Source organism: Haliotis rubra, unplaced genomic scaffold, assembly GCF_003918875.1.
Source record: "Haliotis rubra isolate DU_JTF1 unplaced genomic scaffold, ASM391887v1 Scf661, whole genome shotgun sequence".
In the NCBI taxonomy this organism is placed as follows: Eukaryota; Metazoa; Mollusca; class Gastropoda; order Lepetellida; family Haliotidae; genus Haliotis; species Haliotis rubra.
In genome coordinates, this window is record NW_025767370.1 from 548829 (window position 1) to 573909 (window position 25081).

The 25081-nt window shown below is 39.4% G+C and overlaps 1 protein-coding gene across 1 annotated transcript in view; it reads left to right on the plus strand.

Moving 5' to 3' along the window:
• LOC124257477 (tyrosine decarboxylase-like) overlaps positions 1–25081 on the plus strand; it is a gene marked incomplete at its 3' end in the record, with an annotated part of 63665 nt that overhangs the window by 13727 nt on the left and 24857 nt on the right. Inside the window, exons 2-8 of the mRNA XM_046691545.1 lie at positions 5919–6032; positions 6627–6701; positions 11068–11202; positions 12612–12722; positions 13458–13490; positions 15539–15700; positions 21385–21452. Of these exons, the coding sequence (XP_046547501.1) occupies positions 5919–6032; positions 6627–6701; positions 11068–11202; positions 12612–12722; positions 13458–13490; positions 15539–15700; positions 21385–21452 (698 nt within the window). The remainder of the gene's footprint in view (positions 1–5918; positions 6033–6626; positions 6702–11067; positions 11203–12611; positions 12723–13457; positions 13491–15538; positions 15701–21384; positions 21453–25081) is intronic.

Genomic DNA, 25081 nt, shown 5'->3' on the forward strand with positions numbered 1-25081 from the left:
CTTCTGGGCATAAGACTCTAGGCAAAGTTCATAATATACATATTACAAAGTCAAATGCTGTTCAATAACAAAGAGTGCCAAGACCAAAATGTAAACAATTCCAAATAACATTTTGTGCAGTTACGTAAAAGCCATGCACAGGGCTTGGCGTGACCAGCCGATTGAAAGAACCGGGCCAGTTCTACCACCCGTCTAGGTGAAGTAAGGGCCGAAGTGGTGTGTTGGGCAAAGGAACGCTGTTCCTGGAACCAATGCCCTCAGCCACCAGAATCCCGTCCTCCACCGACACAGGGGCGCAACCCACGGCAAACGGGTCGGTGGACCAAATATACCGCCGGGTCCACAACCGGGGGTTGAAGAGCGCTTAGCGTTACCCAGTACCCACAACGAGGAGGTGGCTCTTCACGGGTGCCCAGTGACGTTTGGCCCTGGAGGAGAAAAGTAGTTGTATGAATAATACTATCTTATATTAATTTAATCGTCTTCTTAAAAATATGTTCCCTGTAAACAAAATGCTTATGAATTTAAACTCTTGTATAAGTAACTGTAAATCATGAAAATTATTCTTTAGTTCTCTACAATTCCCCTGATTAATGGTATTTGAGCTCATTGAAGCTTAATCGGAGTTCTTGATCCACTCTCATGAATTGAGATTGGAGGACTGACTGCCATGTCCAAAGCTTCAAGCTGATTTTAAGTGTGTAGTTGTTTTTTTTAGCAATATGACAGCACCTTCACGGCGGGGGATACCAGAAATGGGCTTCACATATTGTACCTATGTGGGGATGCGAACCCGGGTCTTCACGCTTTAACCTCTAGGCTACCCCACCGACCCCCAAACTGATGTTGAATCTCCAAAGGAGATGGCTGAGAAGAGCTGGTGAGCTCTGACACTCTTCATTTTATTTTTTTCACTGTTGGATAAGGGTATACCGCGTTATAATGAACCTTTATCATTTGGCAAATCTGGTTCAGATGTGACGTCACTAATGGATTGTCCTGAGAGAAAATGTGTTAATCTGGTTTTGTCACATGTGATTAACTTCATCAAATATCAGTTGATTTGTAACCCAAAAAATTGATGTCTGGCATATGATAGAGGTTTTGGCAAATTTAGCTACTTGATTTGGGAAGAAATCACATTTGAATACTTATGGTAGGAGTTTCAGATTGAGTAGGAACTAATTTTTAGGCTTCAAGAAAAGAAATATTTTGAAGATATTTGCTTTTATGAATTTGTGATTCGCCGTCAAACCATGGGCATTTTGAGGTCGAATGCTCTCATAAGATTAACAAAATGAAATGAAATGGTATTGAGCAATAATAGACTTACAAATCACCAAAAGCATTTGCTCGTGAAACAGTCCTGCAAAATGTGCTGCATTGATGAAGCAAAATGTTAACATTCAAGTTCAAGTCAGTTTTGGACAGTGAAGCAGTGTTCAGTAACGCGTATGACCATCATGAGCACGAATGCAAGCTTCTACACGTCTTTGCATTGACCAAATGAGCCTTTAAAGTTGCTGTTGTGGAATGTTCTGCCATTCTCTCTGTAACGCCTGCTCAATGTCATCCAGAAACTGGGGGTGAAGATGGAGACCGTAAACACGACTTCCAATAATGTCCCAAGCATGTTCAGTGGGATTAAGATCAGGTGACCTTGCTGGCCAGTCGATATGTGTGATGTTGTTGATCTAAACAACATCAGTAACAGCTCTTTCTCGGGCATTATCATCCATCGACGGACATTATCATCCATACAAATGAAGTTAGGACCCGCTTGCTGTACCGGATAAACAAGGGCAGTTTACTTGTGTTACACATAACGGTTCTAGTCTAGTAGACTACAGGATTGGATCGACATCTGTGTTTCCTAGAGTTGCTGATTTTGGTGTTGGTACTTGTGATGTGTCTGATCATTTCCCTATTTACTGCTCTCTGAACATCCAGCTACCTAACATGATTGGTGCACTACAGCCAACTGTACTATCAAATTCTCCAACTAGTAATTCTGCAGAGAGTAATTCAACAACAATATGGACTAAATATGTGTGGAATGGAGAGTTCTGTGATCTATTTATCTCTAAGTTCCAAGAATTGTTTTAAAATCTACGTAGTAAATTATATCACTGTATAGACACCATTATTGAAGATTCATTAAATGTTTTCACTGAACTGTATCAGCGAGCTGCAGACCACAATAAGAAGATATTTTCAGGTTACCATGATGTTAACTCTAAACCTCAACCCCCATGGTGGGACCAAGAACTCGAACAATTAAAACATATGAAATATAAAGCATTAAGAGATCATAGAGACACTAACTTGGATATTATGATTTATAAAACCCTACGTAAATCTTTCAAGAAGACTTTTAACAGAAAACGAAGAGCATACTTCGATGTACAAAAAGGGAAACTTATTACAGCAAGAGACAACCCAAAGGAATTCTGGAAAACATTAAAGCAATCAGGTTTAACCTCAACATGTGATACTACGTACGATATAAGCTGTGAAGACTGGTTCTGTCACTTCTCAGGGCTTCTAACCGAGAATTCTGGTAATGAGTATGACAGTGATATCAATTCAGAGTCCATCAAGGATAAAGAGCTAAAAACATTAAATTGTGACATTACTGAAAACGAAGTCTTACTTCACATTGATAAACTGGCAAAAAACAAGTCTCCTGGACCAGATGGTATTGCAATTGACTTTATTAAAGCTTCTAAGACTTTTATCAGCAATTATTTTACAGTGTTGTTTAACAAGATTTTCCAAGACAGTATTTTTCCGGTGCTTTAGGGTAAAAGCATTATCTGTCCTTTTTACAAATCTGGTGTAAAAAGTAACCCCAATAATTATAGAGGTATCTCTCTTATTGATTCTGTGTGTAAAATATTCACTACCATTTTCAACAGTAGGTTACAGGTTTGGTGTGAGGAGAAGAATATTATTCATCAAGCTCAGGCAGGATTCAGGAGTAATTATTCTACTACTGACCACATTTTCTCACTTCAAGCTATGGTACAGAAATATTCATGTAAGAAGAAAGGAAGGTTCTATTGTCTGTTTATAGATTTCTCAAATGCCTTTGATACAGTTAATCATAAAATTCTTCTGTCAAGTCTAAAAAAAGTTGGTGTTGGTGGTAAATTCTATAACATCCTTGTATCAATGTATGGTAGGTTGTCAGCTTGTGTCAGAACATCTCAAGGTCTTTCAAGTTACATCGATTGTAGTATAGGTACTAGGCAGGGTTGCATCCTCAGTCCCCAATTGTTTATTATCTTTATTAATCAGCTTATGGAAAGTATGGAGCAATTTGGTTGCCGTGGTATATTTATTACACCTGATGTTAATAATCTATATGCTCTAATGTTTGCGGATGATGTTTCCTCAGTCTCGGATACTGCTCTCCAGCTTCAGAAGAAGATTCATGGGCTTGAAATTTTTTGTCAACTCACCGGTATGAAGGTCAATATTAATAAGACTAAAGTTATTGTTTTCAGGAATAGCGGGCCCCTTAGACAGTATGAAAAGTGGTTTCTTAATGGGCAAAGGCTGGAAGTTGTCTCATACTACAGGTACTTGGGTATTGTGTTCACTCCTAGGCTAGTTTGGACTAAAGCTCACACTACTCTTGCTTCTCAAGCCAATTAAGCCCTTATGGCTATCTATAGATATCAAAAAAGAGTAGGTTATCTGTCATGTGCGGATCTTTTTAAAGTATTTGATGCTATGGTTAAACCTATTCTTTGTTACGGTTCAGAAATTTGGGGTGTTACCCTTTGTAAAATCATTGAACAAATCCAGATAAAGACATGTAAATATTTCTTAAAAGTTGGTAAAAATACATGGAACAATATGGTTCTTGGTGAATGTGGCAGATTCCCTCTTCAACTTACTTATATGTCAAGGGCAGTTAAATATTGGTGTAGACTTTTAACTCTTCCAAGTTTGGATTACCTCATCAGTTTTATTTAATGCTTAAGTCTTTGGATGAATCTGGACGGACGACATGGGCATCTCATATCAAGAATATCTTATTTAGATTTGGGTTTGGCTTTGTTTGGATTTCACAGGAAATTGGAGATATTGATGGTTTCATTTCTGTTTTTAAGCAAAGATTGTCTGATATTCTTTCACAAGAATGGTACTCATCCCTACATAGTACAACCAAGTGTTCTCATTATATTATTTTCAAGTCCCTCCTGAATGTTGAAACTTATCTCAGTTTAGGTATTGCCCCATATTTACGAAATAGTTTAACAAAATTTAGATGCGGTAAATTTAAACTTAGTTCTGAGACCGGTAGATATAACAATGTCCCTTATTATTCAAGATTCTGTCCTTTTTGCTACAAAAATAATCTGAATTTAATTGAAGATGAAATACATGTTTTACTTTATTGTAAAGCCTACTTAGATATAAGGAATACGTTTCTGGGTAAATTTTTGAAACATCCTATTTCACAACACAGTTTTATTTGACTTCATAAAACATAAATGTTATAAATAATGTGTGCCTATTTTTATATAATGTTGGGAAACATAAGAGATTCTGATGTTTTATTATAAATAATTGTCTCCCTGTGCATGTAACTTATTATTTATATAATGTATTTTTGGGCCTATTAAATAAAATTACTGTCTGATTCTGTTGTAATGTTTTACAGGTAAAACGATCAGGTTGCATGGAGCAATCATACATTTTGCATGTTGTTTCTGAGGGTGATTGAGCTCGGTTGATGTAATCAGTTTATCAGATAAATCAATTTCACAGTCACTAAAGGCTATGTATTCTTTGAATATTTACCTGTCAGTAACATGTCGGCAAAAAATCGCTATCGAGATTGATAAAGGTATTACACTGAAAATACTTGTTGCTTAATTTTTTGTGAGGAGTATAGTTCAGCAGTGATTTATTCCCCGCTCTTATCTGACGTCTCGGTCCCTGATTATTCCGCAACAATAGTTGGAGTTCGATGCCATTAGAAATGACAAGGGATTGCCTTCTTCACACGCAATGACGCTAAATCTCGGTCAAGAATCGGTGACCTATGTAGGGATTTCTCCGTCAGATAATACACCATCAACATGATGACGTTTGTTCTTGGATGAACCAGACGAAGTATTTTGAGCCATGGTGGAAGTAATGTGATTCAGCACATTTGATCCCCATCTATGAAGACATGTAAATAGAGGCAATAATAAGATTGAAGTATATTTATTTGTCGTTGTGACCCCTGAGATACCGTTTCGACGTTTAACCCTTTGACACAGTGTACTGTTTTCCTTCTAAACATCCCTTATACAGAGCATCAAGCAGGGCAACAAAACCTATCCGTAGTTCAACCTGCGGGCTTCTGCTTTCCGTGCATATGCTTTATTCGCAAGAGGATATTTTTAAGCTTGGTTTTCCCTTTGAAAGAGGTTCAAGGTCATCAATGTAAAGGGGGTGAGTAAGGAGTTTTGGCGATCTATGCTGAGGAGATTCCGGATGGTAAACAACCCCTATGTTAAACCAAGAGCTTAAAGAATTTACTGGAAAGGACGAAAGCAAAGAACTAAAACAGTTGTCCGATCACACACGCGCGCGCGCGCGCACGCACGCACGCACACACACACACACACACAGAGAAATGTGTTCCGGGGCCAGAGTAATCGCTCAAAACGAAAAAAAATTCCTTTTGTGTGTATGCATTTGACGTACCTTTAATGTTACTCAAAGCAAACGTAGAGACTATCTCTTCTCAATGTTATATATGACTTATTTATAGCATAACATTTACTCCCATATAATTCATGGCTATATCAACAAACATAACTCAAATGTGCCCTGTGGCGGGGGATAGTGTTTTCCTTGTGAAGGCAAATAAGGATATGTTGCTCTGATTCCATTTTATTGTCACCTTTCAGATAACACACTGGCAGCATCCGAATTTCCATGCTTACTTCCCCGCCGGAAACTCTTATCCGTCTATCCTTGGGGACATGCTGTCTGCAGCTATCGGCTGCATTGGATTCTCCTGGGTAAGGACGTTCTTACTCCTGTGATGTTGAACCCAACTCACAACATGCTGCATAAACGTTTCATAAAATCAGCCTACAAAATCTTAGTGCGGAATGAACACTTAACAGCGAAGTGACTGTAACTGGCCAAATACTAGATAACATAATTCGTTGGCATATTTTAAGAAAACAATATGTGTAGGCAATGCAGTTTGTAGTTTCCGAGTATCAAACTAATGTAGTACTCTTTTGTCATTCGATCCATGCAAACACTTTTCCAGCTCAATTTATTTCAACACGTAACGACTTGTTCTCACATTGTGCAATCCACAATCTTGTTGCAAGGTCTACACATCTGCCAGTATGAAGAAAACCAACCACATACTCGACCTAATATTTGACAAATATGGGATTACACATTTTGATTGTAGGGCTGTTTTGGATTGCGTGCAATCCTGGATTCGAACCCACGCTCTGAAGCACCACGTCGCCATTGTCAGCGAGCTAATCCAAGGAAACAAGTATATCTTTGTAAATGTACAATGTAAGTTCTATACTGTAAAGGACTTTTGTCACAATGGAGCCTAGATAATGAATAAACTGTTTGCGTTTCAGGCCGCAAGTCCTGCCTGCACTGAACTTGAAATTATAACTTTGGACTGGGTCGGTAAGTCAATAATTAGCACATATGTGCGATTTGTGTTTCTCAAAGACGTCTGAACGACTGCAACACAAGCGTTACTATGAGTGAATTATCATTTAATAATTGAAATTTTAAAGGAAATAGAATTATTAGATAAATGTAATAAGTTTTGTAAATAGAGAAATGGTATCTTAAACATGGTTGTATAAATTAGCAACTGCGATTGCTAGTGGCTGTACCCTCAAAGGGGGTTAAAGTATCGTAAAATTATTGTCCCCCTGAGACGGTACGTAAGTCACAAAACTTTCAAAGTTAAATTTAAGCTTACCAGATTATTAATAGTAGTATTTGTGTTCTTATTTTGTTCGGCTAAACATTTCCTACAATCGCCAGCAGCTGAGGGGATGATGTAAATCCAACTAGGGTCCATGCAGATAGCAAAGGTACTGTAACTCCCCATGGTACCTAGTATGGTGATCTACCTTCAGTTGTTGGCGATCTATAGCCTGTTTCAAATTGCATCGTCCTCTATAGTTAAAGTACTTTAGATTTCATTACTAGTTTTAATATATATCTGTGATAGTCTAGTTGGTTTTACTGTCCTTTGTCGACAGATATTTTAAATTGATTACCTTGTTCTCATCGCTATATGGCTGTAATATTGCCGATGCGATGTAAAATTTTAACTCACTCACTCACTCATTACTATGAGTGTTAAACAAGCATGACTGCATATAACTGAGCTTTAAAAAGGTCGTTCAGCGATTTCTGACCACTTTGTAACGCGATCCCTTGCAGAATCTCAAATCTCACAAAGTATATTCGTGACTGTACGTTAAAGTACTGTCGGAAATGCTAGAAAAATGCTTTTTGACTTATATTTAAAATTCAGAGGTATTACAGTTACTTAAATAACAAATATCACTTTAAGAAACATCTACCTAATGTAGACCGAGGGAATAAATTTTGAGACATGCCTAAAATGTGTTTTTACTGATGAAAATACCAAAAACTTAGAAAAATAACGGGTAGTGGGACGTTATTTGATACAAACATTAACTGCCTGTGTTACGTCATCAGCATGCACGGTATCGACAGGTGAAATTGACACCTGAGCACACGCTCGGGGAGGGGTCATCTCAATAGATGTTTTCTTCAAAATGTTGAATATGTGTACGTATAGTATACGTATTGGTTATGTAAGGGATCATTTGTGTATGTGTGTTTGTTTTGAAATAAACATACGAATTACTGTACATTGGAAAGAATCCTATCACTTGTGTTATCTTATCGATTGATTGTAGAAATGTGCAACGTTTTAATAAATGTTTTGCATGTCAACAGTATATTTCATTGCAAAAATATGGATGTAATTCGGTCAGTTTAATCTAGTTGTGAACATTGGCCAAAGATTTAACGAAGTCACTGGTGTAGCTTCTTTAGAATATATATATTCTTCTTCTCATAAAGTTTGTAGACCGCCCGTCTAAGTACTCCCTTGTCAAAGTTGTCAAGGATGGTTTTACGTCCCGGTTTTGCTTTTGAGACGGTCCCTGTCTTGTCTGATTTGTTTACAATATTGTAAACTTGTTGGTAAGACATACCAACAGCTCTACAAGTTCTGTAATAAACCCTTTCTAAACTAATGAAAGGTTTACCTCTGTCTTTTTCAAGCACAAAAACTTATAAACCTTTGCAACAATTGACTGCAAATAGTTGGCCATAGTGGACGCTGTGATAAAGATGTGCATGCATGACGGGAAACTTATTTATCAAGACTTAACATTTATATTAATATTTCTTCAATAAAGAAACGATAATTAAGTAAAGTAACACAAACATTCAACATTTATTTGTTAAAGAAAAACGTTGATTCATATTTTTACACCACCTGTATTATTAGCATAAATGTAAAGACTATTTCAGATTTCTGTTGTTGAACTCTGAAAAAATCCTAAGTTGTTGTTTTGGTACCATATTCTCTCCTGTAAACTGCCCTTTAAATGCATGGGAATGTTAAATCGATTGAAATAAAAATTAGGTACACTATAGGCGAGTTGATATATTGACAACATAGTACATTTATCACCTTTATCAAAGTATTAAGGCTAAAAAGCATTTTTCTAGCATTTCCGACAGTAGGAACGTTAAGGATAGAAGGTAAATCAACTAATCTCCTATCGGATGTCGGATGTCGGATGTAGAGGTACGGACTTGAACCAACAAGTGCAACCAGAACGAAATGTAAAAGAAAATGTGTATTGAACATAACCGGTTCAGTTATGCGATTCTGGTAGGAATGATAGGAACATATACATGACTGTACATACACACTGACTGTCACTCTTGAGGAATAGACATTGTACTCAGCGAGCCTTGGCCATGACTCAACATGCGACCCTATCGCTCCTCTGAACTATTCTTCTCGAGTTCTAATAATTGTTCTCACAATATGACCTTGTATTTACCTTGACGTAACTCAACACATGCAAAAGCGGAGAAAAGTTGGGAAAATGATATTTGAGATGTCTGATGATTAAAAACACGGCGACGGCCCATACAACACACTGTAGCCAATTTATATTCTTGAAATAGGTGCGCGCAACACACGATTGCATGATATAATATAATGTAATCCCCTTGAATCAATATTTCTGGTAGCAATATCTCATGCTTATAATCTTTGCACATACTTTCAACTTATTGTAACTGAATAATGTTTTTTATGTGGCCTTGGTAAACATATACTCAGCAGCAAAAAAACGTCAGAACGAATTCAAAATTACATAGGCACTGTAATCAACTCATTACAGAAATGACATAATGAGCGGATCAAAAACATTTTTGTGTACAATATATGGACACATCAATGAATAACTCAGACATTACGTGAATGTTTGCAGTTCATTCAGACTCTTGACTTCAGTATCTAGTGTGACCTTCACGAGTGGCAATAACTGCAGAACAGCGTCTATGCATGGAGTGCACCAATCGATTGATGAAGGCCATTGGCACCTGGAGCCACACTATGAGAAAGGCCTGGCGCAATAAACCATGTGAACTTTTTCAACAATTATCAAAGTAGATAGTACATATGCTAGGATTCTCTACGTACACTCATGTAAATTTGGAACATGTTTTATGGCAACCAGCATACTTGGTATGACATTATTATTCAGTCTCCTCTGAATTTCATCCCAAAGATGTTCAACTGGGTTTAAATCAGGACTAAGGGCTGGCCACTGCATAATGTTGACACCGTTCTGCTGTAGGAAGTCCTGTGTAGCTCTGGCAGTATGGGCCCGGGCGTTATCATGCTGGAAAATGTTGTTTCGGTGACGTGCGAAATGTGGTATGACGTGGGGTCTGAGATTAGACCATGGTCGATGTAGCCTGGACCAAGGTTCTGGAACACCACAGGACCCACTCTCTGGTTCACTCCTATTCCACCCCATACCATGATGCTTGCACCTCCCCATGATTCTCTTTCCATAACACATTGGTCTGAGTAACGCTGGCCATGTCGTCGCCATATTCTTGTTCTGCCATATGCAGTTGATACGCAGTACCGACTCTCATCTGTGAACAGAACAGTTCTCCATTGCCCGTATCGTCAGTTTTGGTGTTGTAGTGCAAACTGTAGACGTTCACGCCGATGGCGATGGGTGAGGATAGGTCCACGGTACGGTCTACGGTAATGGAGGTTCCCGCTGTTAAGACGTCGTCGTACTGTATCAGTACTTATTGGTCTTCAGTGTGTTCTCATTGTCTGGCGTGCTGTTTCGGATGCCTGCATGAAGGGATTCTGTACATGCTGTCGCACAAAATGGCGGACTTGTCGTCTTGTGGTCACCCTTGGTCTACCAGTACGGGGGCGATCATTTGTGATGTTGGTGGCCCGGAAACGTTGCTGCAGCTTGTAGATGGTCCGAACGTTGACCTAGAAGTGATTGGCAACGGCTTGTGAAGTGTGGCCAGCTTCAAGTCTTCCTAGCGCCTGGTTCCCCTGAGTTGCGGCATCCTGCTGACATTGTAATGTGAATGTTTCAACCAGGTGTGGGCTGCATTTTATAGGGCTGGTCCTTGTGAACAGCACGTGCAGCATGAATTGCATGAAAAACATGGAGAACACCGTTCCATCTCTGAGGTCAGGTTTGTTTTTGAGACCATTTCCTGGGTTCCATTCTGAATTTGGGAAGGAATTTCTTTGCTCAGGTAAAGTTGGAGATGTTGTCAAAAATATACAATCAAATCATTAAATGAGTTTACAGTTATCTGTTTCTGCGAAGGAAAATTCCAAACTGACGTTTCAGTTGCTGCTTAGAGAAGTACGAAAGGAATGTTTTGAGTTTATCTATTTAAGCACTGAAATCAAATCACATCAAAGATAATTTCAAACGTATGTATTTTCAGGGTTCCGCAAGTGAATGTATACTGGTTGCACTACTAGCTGCCCGACACACAGCCATGAGACAACTCAAAAACCGATTCCCCTTCATCGAGGATGGATTATTACTGTCTAAACTTGTGGCATATTCATCGAAACTCGTAAGTTGAAATTGTAGTTGTTTCTCACAGATTCCGTAATCTTACAAACACCTGTGAAGTCGTTATCTTCAACACGTAAGACGGACGTTTTACGGTTTACAGATTAAAATATAAAAGACAAGTCTGGTGTTCCTGGAACATTCAGGCTGGTTAGGCTCATCATCAGCTCAGGTACTCTTGTCCCTTTGCCCGCAGACCAGACAGCGAATGGAGTGGTGAGGTAGCCTGGTGGCTAAAACATTCCCTCGTCACGCCCCGGGTTCGATTCCCCACATGGGTACAATGTATCAAGCCCATTTCTGGGGTCCCCCTCTGTGATATTGCTGGAATGCCAAACGCGGCGTACAGTCATGCTCACTCACTCACACACTCACTCACTCACGCAAATGGGAATTCTCCCAGGAAGCGCTACTTTGTTGAACCCTCAAAGAACTTTCCGGAGAACACGAAGACTCCCCAACCCTGCAGCCTCCTGTATTACCCAGAGAGTCGGAAAGGATGTGCACCCGGTGGAGATACTAGGCATTCTCCTGGTCTGTGCGAATAGATCACTGAGAACAACTTGAAGTCGGACGACACTGTACTTTTGATGCCAGCGAGACATTTCAAAAGTGAGGTCCGCATATTTAGCTTTTCCCGAATAGCAATCACGCGGCTATCAACAGGGACAGAAAATGTACTTTTCACTTTTTCATCTGCAAATCGCATGAAAATACAGAAAAGGTGACGATTCCGCAACGCATTGACAGATCATTCTACTGTGTGCCCAAACCGCATTTTGTTCAGTATTAAATTGTTGTCTTTAAATAATGCCACGTTTATCAGCTGTTGAGAGAGTTGTGTGTTGGAACGGGTTTGTCGAGGCTGGTGTGTCTACACATCAAGCGGCCAGAATGTTTAAATGTCACAATTCAAACATTGTCAGGTTATCACAGAGCGTAGGACAAACTGGCAGAATATGTGATCGACCACACCCAGGGCAACCACGTGCCTCGATCCCGTCCCAAGATCATCTCTTCGTATTCACTCATTCAAGGGTGAGCTTTTAGCTGGCGTCCAGAACAGCCACCACCTTTCGTGGACGATGGGGCTCAATCCTATACCGTACATGAGTAACAACGAATGCGGCTTCAGATACCGCCAGCTCTCTTGGGGTGTAGGGGCATGTTATCGATGAGACGAAGATGTGTAGCTGTGCTCGACGCAAATGATGGCCATACCCCTCACTGACATTGACTGTGTGTGAAGTTCTTTTCTTCATTTATCACGGAGATTAAACGTTTTATCCCGGTGATGAGTTTCGCGTTTCTAATGGATTTTAGTATATCATTGTTGGTATTGTTATTATGTTGTTGCAGCATTTTGGCTGTTGTGCAATGTATTCATACTGTTTTGTCTGTGTAAACCAGGCACATTCATGTGTGGAGAAGGCAGGAATGATAGGTTTTGTGAAGATGCGTCAGCTGGATGTTGATGAAAAGTACTCTCTCCGTGGTCAAGTTTTGGACAATGCTATAGAGGTGAGTTAAAGCATAGAGTTCACCAGTTCATGCTGGAGGGTTCAGGGTCCAGTCTTCCTCACGTAACTGGTAATGTTAAAAGCCCGATGCCACATGAACGGACAAAAGATACAATACTTTAGAAAGCGGTTTTCGATTGTGGATGATTCTGTAGATAGGGGCGATTGCAAATCCTGCCAGGTCCTCTTTTGCTGAGATAGTTGATGTCACACATTCGGTACAATTCTCTGGATTCCGTTAAAAGAACACGCCAATCTATTTCTGATGATTATCAGAGGAAACAAAACGGCAGTAAGATGTCCAGTTCTAATATGAATAGAATATGTTATGACGTGCAACATCCAGAAAGCGTTACCCCTCTTTAGACATAAACTCGAGGAACAACCTGGTTTGAGGCGTTTCATGAGAAAAGTTTGGAGAAGGCTGCCTGTACCTATGTAAGAGCAAAATCTACTTTCGCACTGATATACCTGCTCATTACCGGTTGGACACCTATCTGAAATAGTCGCCTGTTTCGGAGCACGTGTCAAACGTACCCAGTCAATGGCAAGCGCTAAGCAGGTAACAGAGGTACCATCTTTAGCGTGCTTTTGTAATTATTAACTCAGGGATGGGTTACAAGGCATTACGCACTAGTTCGAATGTATGTTATTGGAAACGTGACACATTGTGAGGATAAAATGATGTGTACAAGCCTGCCTAATAAACATTTTAATAATGAGTTTTTCCCAACAGGAAGATCGACGGTTGGGTCTCATTCCTTTCTTTGTAAGTGAAACGTATTTCATACTCTTAAACAAAATGTAAAAATGAAGATTTTATGCTTAAGTTAAATGGGTTAATTGAAAATAATAGGCTTATCAGCTATTTAATCTGTAAATATAGAATATTAATGGTGGAAATGAAAACTACTAATGAAACCTCATCCTGTTTCTATAAAGAGAAAATGACACGTTGTTTCATCCAGTTTCAAGAAGTTTATAGGTGTATGAATCTACGTCCAAAGGTCAAGCAATGAAATAAACACGAAATTGTTTTTCATAAAACTGTATGCTTCCTTAGTTTTATACCCCCTTTACACAGGACGGCGACTGTTCTGCTTTCTCTGTGCGTTCTAAACATATTTAGAATACATCTGAACGCTCGAAGAAGGCATGAAGAAAGCAGAATGATTGCGAAGGTTGTATAAAGAAGGCAGACAACGCCAAAGACGGCACAGAACGCCATGGTGGCGGCGACAATATTAAACATGTTCAAAACAAACGCAGAGCGGTCGCCGAGGAGTTGGTTTGCACAAAGGACGCTCGAACAAGGCAGAAGGGAGGCAGAAGCATCGCCGTGTCCGCAGAATGAACGCACAACGGTCGGCGAAAGGACGCCATGTAATAGCTTCGTCACCTCTGCCTTCTTTTGCTTTCCTTCTGCGCTCTTCGAGCAACCAACAGCGTACATTGAGCAATGACTGTGCCTTCATCCGACAATTGCTCTGCCTTCCCTTTGCGTTCCTTTTGCTTCATTTCTGCCACCGTTGGGCTTACTGCTTTGCCTTTTCAGACTATCTATAAACAGACCTGGTACTGCTGATTTTCATAAAGTTTGCATCTCACCATGTCGCCAAAGAAGAACTCAACTAGATGATGGGCCAAATCCCGTATTCACCAATGCAAGCATGACAAGGGCACCACATGCATGAAGTAGTCATCCCACCGTTTCTTAAAGCCATCTGCAACAGCTTGCCGCTCTTGGGAGTTTCTTGGGCATTTGACAACTTCATTCTTGTACTCATCTCGGATAGCTCTGCAAACTTCAGGCATGAAAATGGTGCTGTGTGACACACGATACTTGTACTGGAGGTTTGGGTACTTGTCCCCAGTAGCAAGGAACCTGAGGGTCACAGCGTGCGTTCTTCTTGGCAATTCTTGGGCACAACTCATCCAAAGTGTTTGTCGAAAAGAACTGGCCTCAATCTAAGGTAGTTATAGAATGACCTTTCATCTTCAAGACGCAGTTCTTGCATTAGTTGGTTGTAGTCCTGTTCCATCAACCAGGGGCGGACCCACCAGGTTCTTCTTCTTCTGCGTCTATTTCTCCTTCTTTTCAGGATGACAGTAGCTATTTGGTTTAAAAACATCGCTTGTCGATCTTGCAAAGAAGCTGTATACATAAGCAGTTCATTATCCATGCCTAATTGTGTCGCTATGAGACGGTTTCGCTTTGCCTGCTTGAATAAAACTATTGATAGAATGACATAACCTCGCATTTATACCCAGGATATATAGGATGCTGAACAGTCGCCATATATCGATAAGGAACGCACAAGGAACGCCAAAGACTGCTGAAAGAAAGCTCAAGGGTCGACGAGAAGACTGAGGTATCCGGAATGGTCGCCGTTGGTTACCGTTGGTTGTGTATGGTCATACAGGGGGAGGCAGAGGTGTCGCTCAAAGGACGCACAGGACGCACGAAGATCGCCACGAAAATGCCGGAAACGTGCAATCTGGTCGTACAACGATGACAGAAAGATCGCCGGAGCAGTTACACAGAAACGTTTTTCTTAAAGTTTGGCGACCGTTGAGCGTCCTGGTCATTTTTAGAACGCACAAAGAAGGCAGAACGGTCGCGGCTCAGTGTAAAGGGGGCCTTAAGACACATGACAGCATTCCATTCTTGGAAATTTGAAACCTCTTATGATTAACTTGGTATTTAAGACTAAATAGACTATAGACTAGAAACCGAAGAAGAAAATAGATTTAGGTGAGTCAACTTTTTTCTTTTTTTTTTTATGTTACTCTGTCTTATATATATAATTATATCAGGTTTGTGGCACTCTTGGTACAACAGCATGCTGCTCCTTCGATAACATTCAAGAAATAGGTGAAGTCTGCGCCAAAGAGAATGTTTGGCTTCACGTGGACGCAGCATACGCTGGCAATGCCATGATTTGTCCAGAGTTTCAACACTTACTAAAAGGGATTGAGGTAAGTCGCATTCATGTTGTGAATAAACGCAGTCACCTGTTGCAACAGATGAATGGAACTCCAGGAGGAATAGTTGCATCATATAGTTTCATTGCAATTTATTCAAAGTAATTCATGATCTGATAGAAACCTCACAGGAAGGACTTAAATAATGTGGGGCGGTGGGGTAACCCAGTGATTAAAGCATTCTTCACGCCGAAAATCCGGGATCAATTCCCCACATGGGCACAATGTGTGAATCCCATTTCTGGTGTCCCCCGCGGTTATATTTCTGGAATATTGCTAAAAGCGGCTTAAAACCTAAGTCACTCACACTTAAATAATGAAAAAATTATACTTCACATATGTTACTTTAAGTTTAAAATGTACCCATGTTAAACAAAGCGTGTTGCCATCTGGTTTATGGACGTATTGAGAGTACATTAAAACAGGATTAGGCATTAAGGTGTGCTTTGAGCACCCTCCACATTCAAGAGTAGCATGTTGGGGTCACTGTTTCATTTTCACAGGGACTATCCATCATGGAGCTTGTTTAGTACCGCGTAACACCGTGAACACAGCATAAGACAACTTGCATCATTGTTGTACCAACATGGCGTGCAGCTTTTGAACATTCACATTTGACGTGTCATTCCTGTTCGATGGGATTGAGGTCAGGTGATCTCGATGGCTACTCCATGACGTCAATACCCGCTTTTTGCAGGAAATGTGTCAAAACAGCTTTGCATTGTCAAGTTGGAAATGGAGGCCTGGCCCATGAGATGCCATGAGCGGCATCAGCTCCGGTACAAGGACCTGGTCACGATATCCCGCTCCATTGATGTTCCCACGAATCACGAGAAGACGTGAGTGCACGTTCCCACGGAAAGCTCTCCAAATCATCACGCTAAGGCCACGAAATCAGTAAGCTTTTTGACCCGCAGCACAGGACGTGACATTCGCACTCGTCCATGGGTAATCGCAGCATAAAACGCGATTTGTCGCCAAACAGAACCCTATCCCATTGTCTCTGGCTCCGGCGTGAGTGCAACTGTGCCCAGCAAAGATGTTCATTACGGTTTACCTGTATCAAAATCGGCTCAACACAAAGACGTCGTGCACGAAAGATGGGCAGCGCGCAAGCAGTTTCGTATGGTCTGGGCAGTTACGCAACTCCTAAACAGTGCGTTACTGGTTGACGTTGGCGTCGTAAAACGATTAGGGACATAGCTGATTGGATTGTCCTCGGCATGAGCGGATGTCACAAGTGGCCGTCCGGACCTTGGACGATCAGATGTCGTAAATGTCTGATGCACACGTGTCCTCCGATTGTGAGTCCATCTACTGCATCTCATGGCACGTGCAACGGAAAAGTAGACTGGCACGTTTCCGTTCAATACTTGCAAGGCGTGGCATAACAATTATTTATCTCTCAAGGATTGTAAACATGGTTTTTCTAATCACCAGCAAATTCTGCACACATATTGGTGGTTAGGTTCGTGAAATTGTTGACACGTGACCCCGTACACGTGTGGGGTGGCGTGTTTGGAAAAGAATGGGCGGATGTGTCAGATGAGATCTGGCCCTAATGGTAATCGCCCATATTAAATACCTTGTGCTACCCATTTTTAATATAATTAATTTTACCAAATGTGAAATCTTATTCGTGTTCAGTATATAACTTGTAAGGTTCGAATAGGTACGTACTGAAATAGATTATATAATCAGTACAACTGCAGACAAAATCGATAGACAAAATCGATGCACAAATAACAATGGCGTATGTGCAATGTTCTTTTACAGTGATGCGACAATAGTAGTAAAGAGTATACCTTTGGGAACAGACAATTCAGAAAGTGGTCGAATGTAACACATGTAATATTTCCAGTTACACGTCCTCAAAAAAGTACTGATTCTAGTCCCGCAGGCACCGTGCATCTCCAGCAAACAATGTCAGCAATCCTACCCACTCAACCATCAAGTCCAACAACTTGTACTTCAGATTACGTACTTTGTGTAACCTTCTAACAAGTGTAAACGGGCAAGACTCCCATTGCTGAAAGCCACAGAATATTTGTTTAGAAATATACTGAGGAAGTGTTATCTCAAACATGGCATACGTTACATCTGATCACTTTCTAAACTCAGTATTAACTGTAAGGAATGTTAAAGGTCATTAAAGATATCAAACGTTTATCCAAATAACTCCAAATTTAGTATTTTATTAATATACGTTAAGTGCATCAGGCCATCGATAACATGTGTTGACTTATTGTTCAACCAAAACTGTTTAATCAATCAAAATCTGTCATCCTGAGATGAAAGATTTTGATTGATTAAAACGAGGTTAAATTTTCCTATTGGTACGTCTGTTGAATTCAGTTTTTTTCGCACACTAACCGTTCGATATCAGAAGGCTGGATGTGGCAATTAATACAAACAAGGTTAAATTCTGTACACAAATCAATACATCCAGCAATACAATGAACAGCTGCCTGCTTTGATCCAAAGCTGCTTCAGCACACTAACCGAATGGGGTTTTATTTTTGTGACACATAAAATATGCACATGATTAGTCGCACCTCAACGAACTGGAAAGAATACCCAGTATATCCTTAAAATTAGATTGTATACCAAAACAATGGGGTTTTTTCTCAAATAGCGTAAAAAAACATCACAATCAAAGCAGACAAAAATGACGTGTTTCACACATGTCCCTTACATATGAATTACAGACTGTAGCGTGAAATAAATCAATTAATGCACAAAACATGACGCTCCCACAGATTCAGTAGTCAAACAACGGAGGGAAGTATAACAAGGAATGTTCTTGCCATTAAGGCGGGATGCTACAGAACAGACTGTAAGGAACCAGAACAAATATGTCAGAGAGAAAACGACTGTTTCAAATGGCATGGTCGATAACGGCAAGATCCAAACAAAAGTTGCCTGTGAATTTGGCGACACAGTCGAAACAAGAGCATTATAAATGAAGAGGACTATAATTGATTTGTGGACGATAAAGTGATTAAAACGATCATTGAGGAAAGTAAAGAAGAATACGCAGATAAAACACATAATTTAAATACATTAGGCGCCGATGACGTCACTCTGAAACTGAACATTAACGACTGTCTATGTTTCGAAAGCTAGGTGATGAAAATTAGAGGTATATCTGTATCTTATTTTACTTACATAAAGAAAAAAATTATGGCAAGATTATTGACATAAACGATTTGGGAGCCTTATTTACATAGTGACGTACAAATTGATGAAACACTGTTAATGGAACATTTCAAACTTTAAAAAAAGTGTTTATGAGAAAACAGATTCAGATTATGCCTTGACTTACATGGTACGATGACGGGAGAAATGCGTACTTTGTTTTTTTGTCATTTGGAAAATAAATGTTTAAATCATAGTCTACTTATGAAAACAGTGAAATTAATACAAAGAAAAACAGGTATTGACTACAGAAAAAATCATTCTATGAGCCCTATATGCTAAAATGAAATAGATGAAGAAAGTTTAAACCGATTTAAGGAATCAGAAACAAAAAACATTGATAAGCCATATGAAGGAAAATCGAATGAAACTATTTGAATCTGATTGGGTCAATACAAAATGATTATAGTTCAGGATAAGGTGGATTTTCAACATAACTCGTTAAGTCTCTTTCGGATTTTTGACATGTTAAACAATATAGGAAACTGACTGACTATGGATATGGGCATCATTCATTACATGCATGCCCAAATAGGTAGATACATGAGAGAAAACATAATGTTCTGGTACGATATTACGTTCGGTAATGAGATACAAAAAAGGTAAGCATTCTTAATGTAAAGCACTCCCAAGAAGCTTTCTGTACAGTTTGTATATTTAGTTTTGAGAAAGTTTGACTTTGGGCCATATAGAATGAAATGGGTGTCTATTGTAACTAGCAATGCTCATGTGTAACTCAAAATGGTCAAAAATGGTGCTGAGGAATACCATTACTCCATGAAAATGACTTTTTCGACGTTCTTACGAAAACTGCACGTAGAAAGTGGGAATAGCTTACCAACATGTCACAACCATGGACGTTTATATTCACTAAATACAGAAGATGTACACAAGACATTTTTCAGTAGAAGTTATTCATCAAATACTATACATGAAAATTGAACTATGCATCAAGAAACTAATACATGAAAACGTGTGCTCATTTTGTGTGGATGAACCAGAGAATAGTTAACACCTCTCTCTTTCCTGTAAGCGTTCTGGAACGAACAGACTCTGTTATTAAAAGACACCCTGATATCAATGTCAGTTTCAACTTGCAATTCCTGAAGGAAATTGCCATATACGCAAAATGATGTAAATCTAGTAACCAAAGTAAGAAACTTCACTTGGACATATTCCTGAAAGTGATTTATGATGTTATTCAAGTAGGACGCTTTACTGTAGGTAAAAAACACTGTCAGTTGTTTTGCAAAGATGGAGGAATATTGCCAGTGCAACCATCTATTGAAATAATATACTTAGAAAATGTAATAATTGCTTGGCAAATGTATATGTGCCTATATAGCAGGGCGAGGGTGCGCGTTTGCTGTTTCATTCAAAAGGTGGTTTGAAAAATGAATATACATTAGACCAGCTGACAATTATTATGCCAAATAATACAGTCTAGTAAATGTAGCGCAAGACACTCCGAGTACAAATAAATTAAAAGAGATGAAAAGAATAATTACCGTCAAGGTAACAAACGTTTACATGGGTTTTGGAATAAAATGACGACTTGTGCAAACTATTGACAAAGAGAACATCATTATATGTAGTACTTAAACATTCAACTGCAGATGCATTTCAAAGAGCAGGAAGTGACGTCGCAGGGGAGACGCTAACACGTTACTGCGAACGTTAAAGAGAAAGCTCTCCAGCTTTACACTTTAATACTCAGGTTTTGCGAAATCAGATGTTGATCCCCGTATAGGAGAGAGAGGTGGCATTTAATTGTAACGTACTGAACAGGGAATGATGTGTTGTCACAGCTTTGGTATTTATTACTTCTTATCCGTATGCAACGCCATACATCTCACACTGTTATTGATTATTTCGAGCACCAGCCGGCATTGTTGTCATTTTGCAAACACTGTTGTAGATGAATGAAGAACCCCTATACTAGAGAATAACGTTGAGAATAATCAATAAAAGAAAAATGGCAACTCAGAGGCTTTCATTCTTGAGATCATCCGCGCACACACCAAGGTTTTCCACAAATTGCTTGTTTTTTTTAGATTTGGTGCTATGACTTTTTCAGTTTGTAACTAGTACTGCAATGAAGAAATATCATTAAGAAGCCCCTTTGGACTTTTTCTAATTACAATCTGTACGTGTTCAGACTTGGTCTCGTCGTTATTTGGCTGAAGTAATGCCGATGCAACGTAACATATTAAATCACCAACTCGCCCACAGAGTGCCCTCTTTCAACTCATTATTTAGTAGAACAACATGAATTGTTGCATATGTATGTGTCGGATATTTAAGTATTGAAACTTGTGAAAAACGTCATGTGCTACAATGAAATCTGACTGATTGTGTGAAATATAGTGATATGTAAGTCGTTAGTTTGTTAGCTATGTTACTACCAGTAGACTTTTCTAAAGCCGTATATGTATATCCTTCCATATACCATATAACCTATTAAAGGTTTTTGTTTTCAGAATGCAAACTCTCTTAATTTCAACACCAACAAATGGCTCCAAGTCAACTTTGATTGCTCATTGATGTGGTAGGTATGACTAAACTAATTTTCTATTTCATTTTTTCAGTCAAGATAAAAGATCCATGCACCAGGTAGAAAGTGGTTATGACTGTGTGAACATTAAGTGCACGTATGTACATGTATTGCGGCACGGCTGTACTGGATCTTTTGTGGCAATAAGCTAACACATTTTACCAATTGGACTCATTGCTAGCATTTACAATCGGCCTTGGTTGATTGATGTATGAATGAACAATGAATGAACAATTCCCTCAAATCCAATGGATGCTAAATGAAATAATACAAAACCCTAGAATGTCCAAATTTTGAATAAGAGAACGCTGCTTACAGCCACGCGGAGCCAGTATGACCATATGTGACACATGCAGATACCCCTGGCCACGTGGCCAGACTGCGTGCTCACCACAAGTCACTTGAGTGACAATAAGTGACAACCTCACAAAGACCAGTAGCTTTTGATTTTGCATGTTAGGACCACTTGCAAGCACCAAAGGACAGCGACTGAAATGCTCCTACAGAGAATATGTGCACACTGTATTGATCGCTGGACCGGAGAACGACCAGTTCTTCCACTCATAATGTAAAGCCCAGCTCATACAAGGTTGGGGACTAGCGCCGTATTGCTGCGACATTCAGTAGAGATCTGATCTGACATTGTCAGTTCGGTGCCCTCTTATGGCGCGTTTAGGTTAGGGAGTAATATTTTTTCTTTCGGCAGTGAGAACACTGAACACCCTACTCCATACCTGTTGCCATGTCAAGTGTGCTGAATATGTATGGTAAATTTTGATCCAACTATGTTGGTGTGCCTTTAAAATGAAATACTGTTATTTTGGGGAGCTTTTTCACTTTTCTTGTATGTGTTCGGTAGCGTTTTCACTATACCTTGACCGGGTTAGGCGGCTGATCCCGTGTGCTGGCGATTAGGTGCCTCACTCGAATGGCGAGGGTTCGAATCCCGGATGGGACTCAACCCAACAAAAGTACTACAATCTGTACTTTACTAGGAATGTGTAATCCCAAATATAAACAAATGTTACATATGACTACTTTCTAAATGGTATTGTGTATTCATTCATCCAACTGTGTATTCGGTACTGAATATGACACATTTGTCAACTAATTATCCAGAAGTAAATACTCGAATGCAATATGTAATTTTAGGTTCATATTTCTTCTGGCAAACAACACATTAATACTTATGCCCTGCGCCGTTTATAGCCACTCCAAGGACGCTGCACTTCAAGGGCGTTGAGTCGCCTTCGAATTCCTGGATATCGCCTTGGTACAGGTCCCATAACAACTACAGTTTTTTTCAGTTGGTTTGGTGCCACTTGTGCTTTGAATAACTGTGATGTCATCAAACCGTTTGCCGAGGTTCCTTCGCTTTCAGTGCCCATGGGGAAAATACAAGAGATTAGATTTACAGAGTTGATTTCGTTTGGTGGCAAATGTAGCTGCAATCCTCTTGATTCTGAGTCCTGGTCTGCCTTCTCCGCCCCTTATACACAGGAGTCGTGGTAATTCCCCCTGTAATGACCCTGATATCAACTTTTATCACTGGCCCGTGGAAGATACGGCAGTGTAATATTCTTACGGCAGTATTACACCAGTGTCATATCGCCTGACAAAGAAGCATATGAAGTAACGATTTCTTCTACGGAAGCGAGGTGGGGGGTCGAAGTGACAATACTGCGCGACAAATTTCTTGCTACATTCACGTGGTTAACGTGCACTCACCAGTATGTAGATACTAGTCAATGTACGTCTTTATGTTTGGTCTTATAATCCTAATTAGTTTATTATCATACTTGTATGCATTTTGAAACTAAATAAAAAGCAGACGATCTGCTGATACTTATAGTGCATTTATAACAGGACTGTAATATCTAGACATTTTATAGTTTGCCAATGTGAATCATGATTCGCACACACGCCCTAGTGAATGTCTCATGACACTTCACGGCGAAAACAACGATTCTGTTGAATGCTACGACAAATGAATAAAAACAAAATGCAAATATTAAAATTAAAACAGCTTAAATTATAGGAACAATGTCAGGCTATTACCTTGTTCGAGGAATGTATCCATCAATATCCACAAAAACGAGTGATATGCCATTCATCTGCAGCTGTTCCAAGTAATGTGTCTTTTAACAGTCTAGTATACGGAAAAGTGATATATCGTTTCAGGTATGTCACATTGGTGTATAGTCTCGTTGGTCATCCAAGATAGCACACCTGGCAACTGATTGCATAATGTCCGCCATTCTTTAAAAACGGTAATTTAGTTACCCAATATTGAGCAATCAATCACTGTATTGGCGGTTAATCCTTTGAAGGAAGGACGTTGTTTTTACGCAGACACAGACACGACAGAATGTATTCCGTATAGATTAGTAAATCTACATACATAAACACTACCTTTTGACAAATCCGCTGTGTAAGATAAAAGTAATTAATCAATCAGGGTGTTATCGGTTAATCCTTTGAGCGATGTTTATAATGTTGAATATTTACTCCAGACACAAGAAATGCCAAATGGGAACCTTTGTCGGGTAATCTAAGTGGTGTTACCACTCATTATACCTGTTATAAATTCATTAACTGACCATCAAGTGAATGATGACAAATAACATGTGTAGGTTTATACCACTTAACACGGGTTACAACGAGGGAGTATTAATTGCTGTATTGCATGTGAAAACTTATGGGCTGACACTGTTTTGAGAATACAAACAGAACTTCAGTGTTGCATAAGAAATACATATAAGCATTTGCTGTGTGCTAAAACTGTATGTACCTATTTACCTAAGTAAAATTTCAGATTCTTCTAGCAATGGCAAAATATCGTTGTTTAGTTTACCGATTCAAATAAATCAAATGTCAATTTTTAATATCATACGTAATAGACGTCACATTTTTACATGACATGTTTAAATATCGAGGTAAAAAACCACAGAAATGGGATCAATTTGGATCAGTCATTATACAAATAAGGCCTAAGGACACCAAGCGATTTTGACAGAATCGTCTATGAAAACAAGTTGTAACTCGGAAACTAGGCAAAGCACGAGACAAAATTATATGACAGTAGATTGTGAGAACATATAGCTTTCATTTTCCACAACAGTTGTCACGATTTCAGGTTTATACAAACCTGTAAACAAGATAATTTACCCCCTGAAATGTAGATGAATTCTGCATCGGCCCTCATATCTATTCCTCATATGACGTCACAGAGACGCGCCGCTCTGATTGTTTGAAATTTCGTTCGAGGGTGAGAATTGTGCACTGTTGTCAAAAAGGTCGATTTAAGTTGATTAAAGATCGAAGTGAGTAGTGTTAATGACGGGGTTTCATTTATAGCGATGCCAGTTAGTGATTTATGTATTTGTACCCCCCTAGAGTATATGTGATCTTTAAACAACCATAGACTGAACATTCACATTGAAATGAGAATACTCGTGTTTGATTAAAAAATAAACGTTTTCGAAAAAGGTGAGTTCGTATTGACAAACACACAACCCAATTTAACTTGGTCGTACAAGGCTTGCACATATTCCGTTAACCTTTGTTTCCCTTACACTACCTTGAACGTATGGGACAGTCAGATATTATCAATACACTCTCTA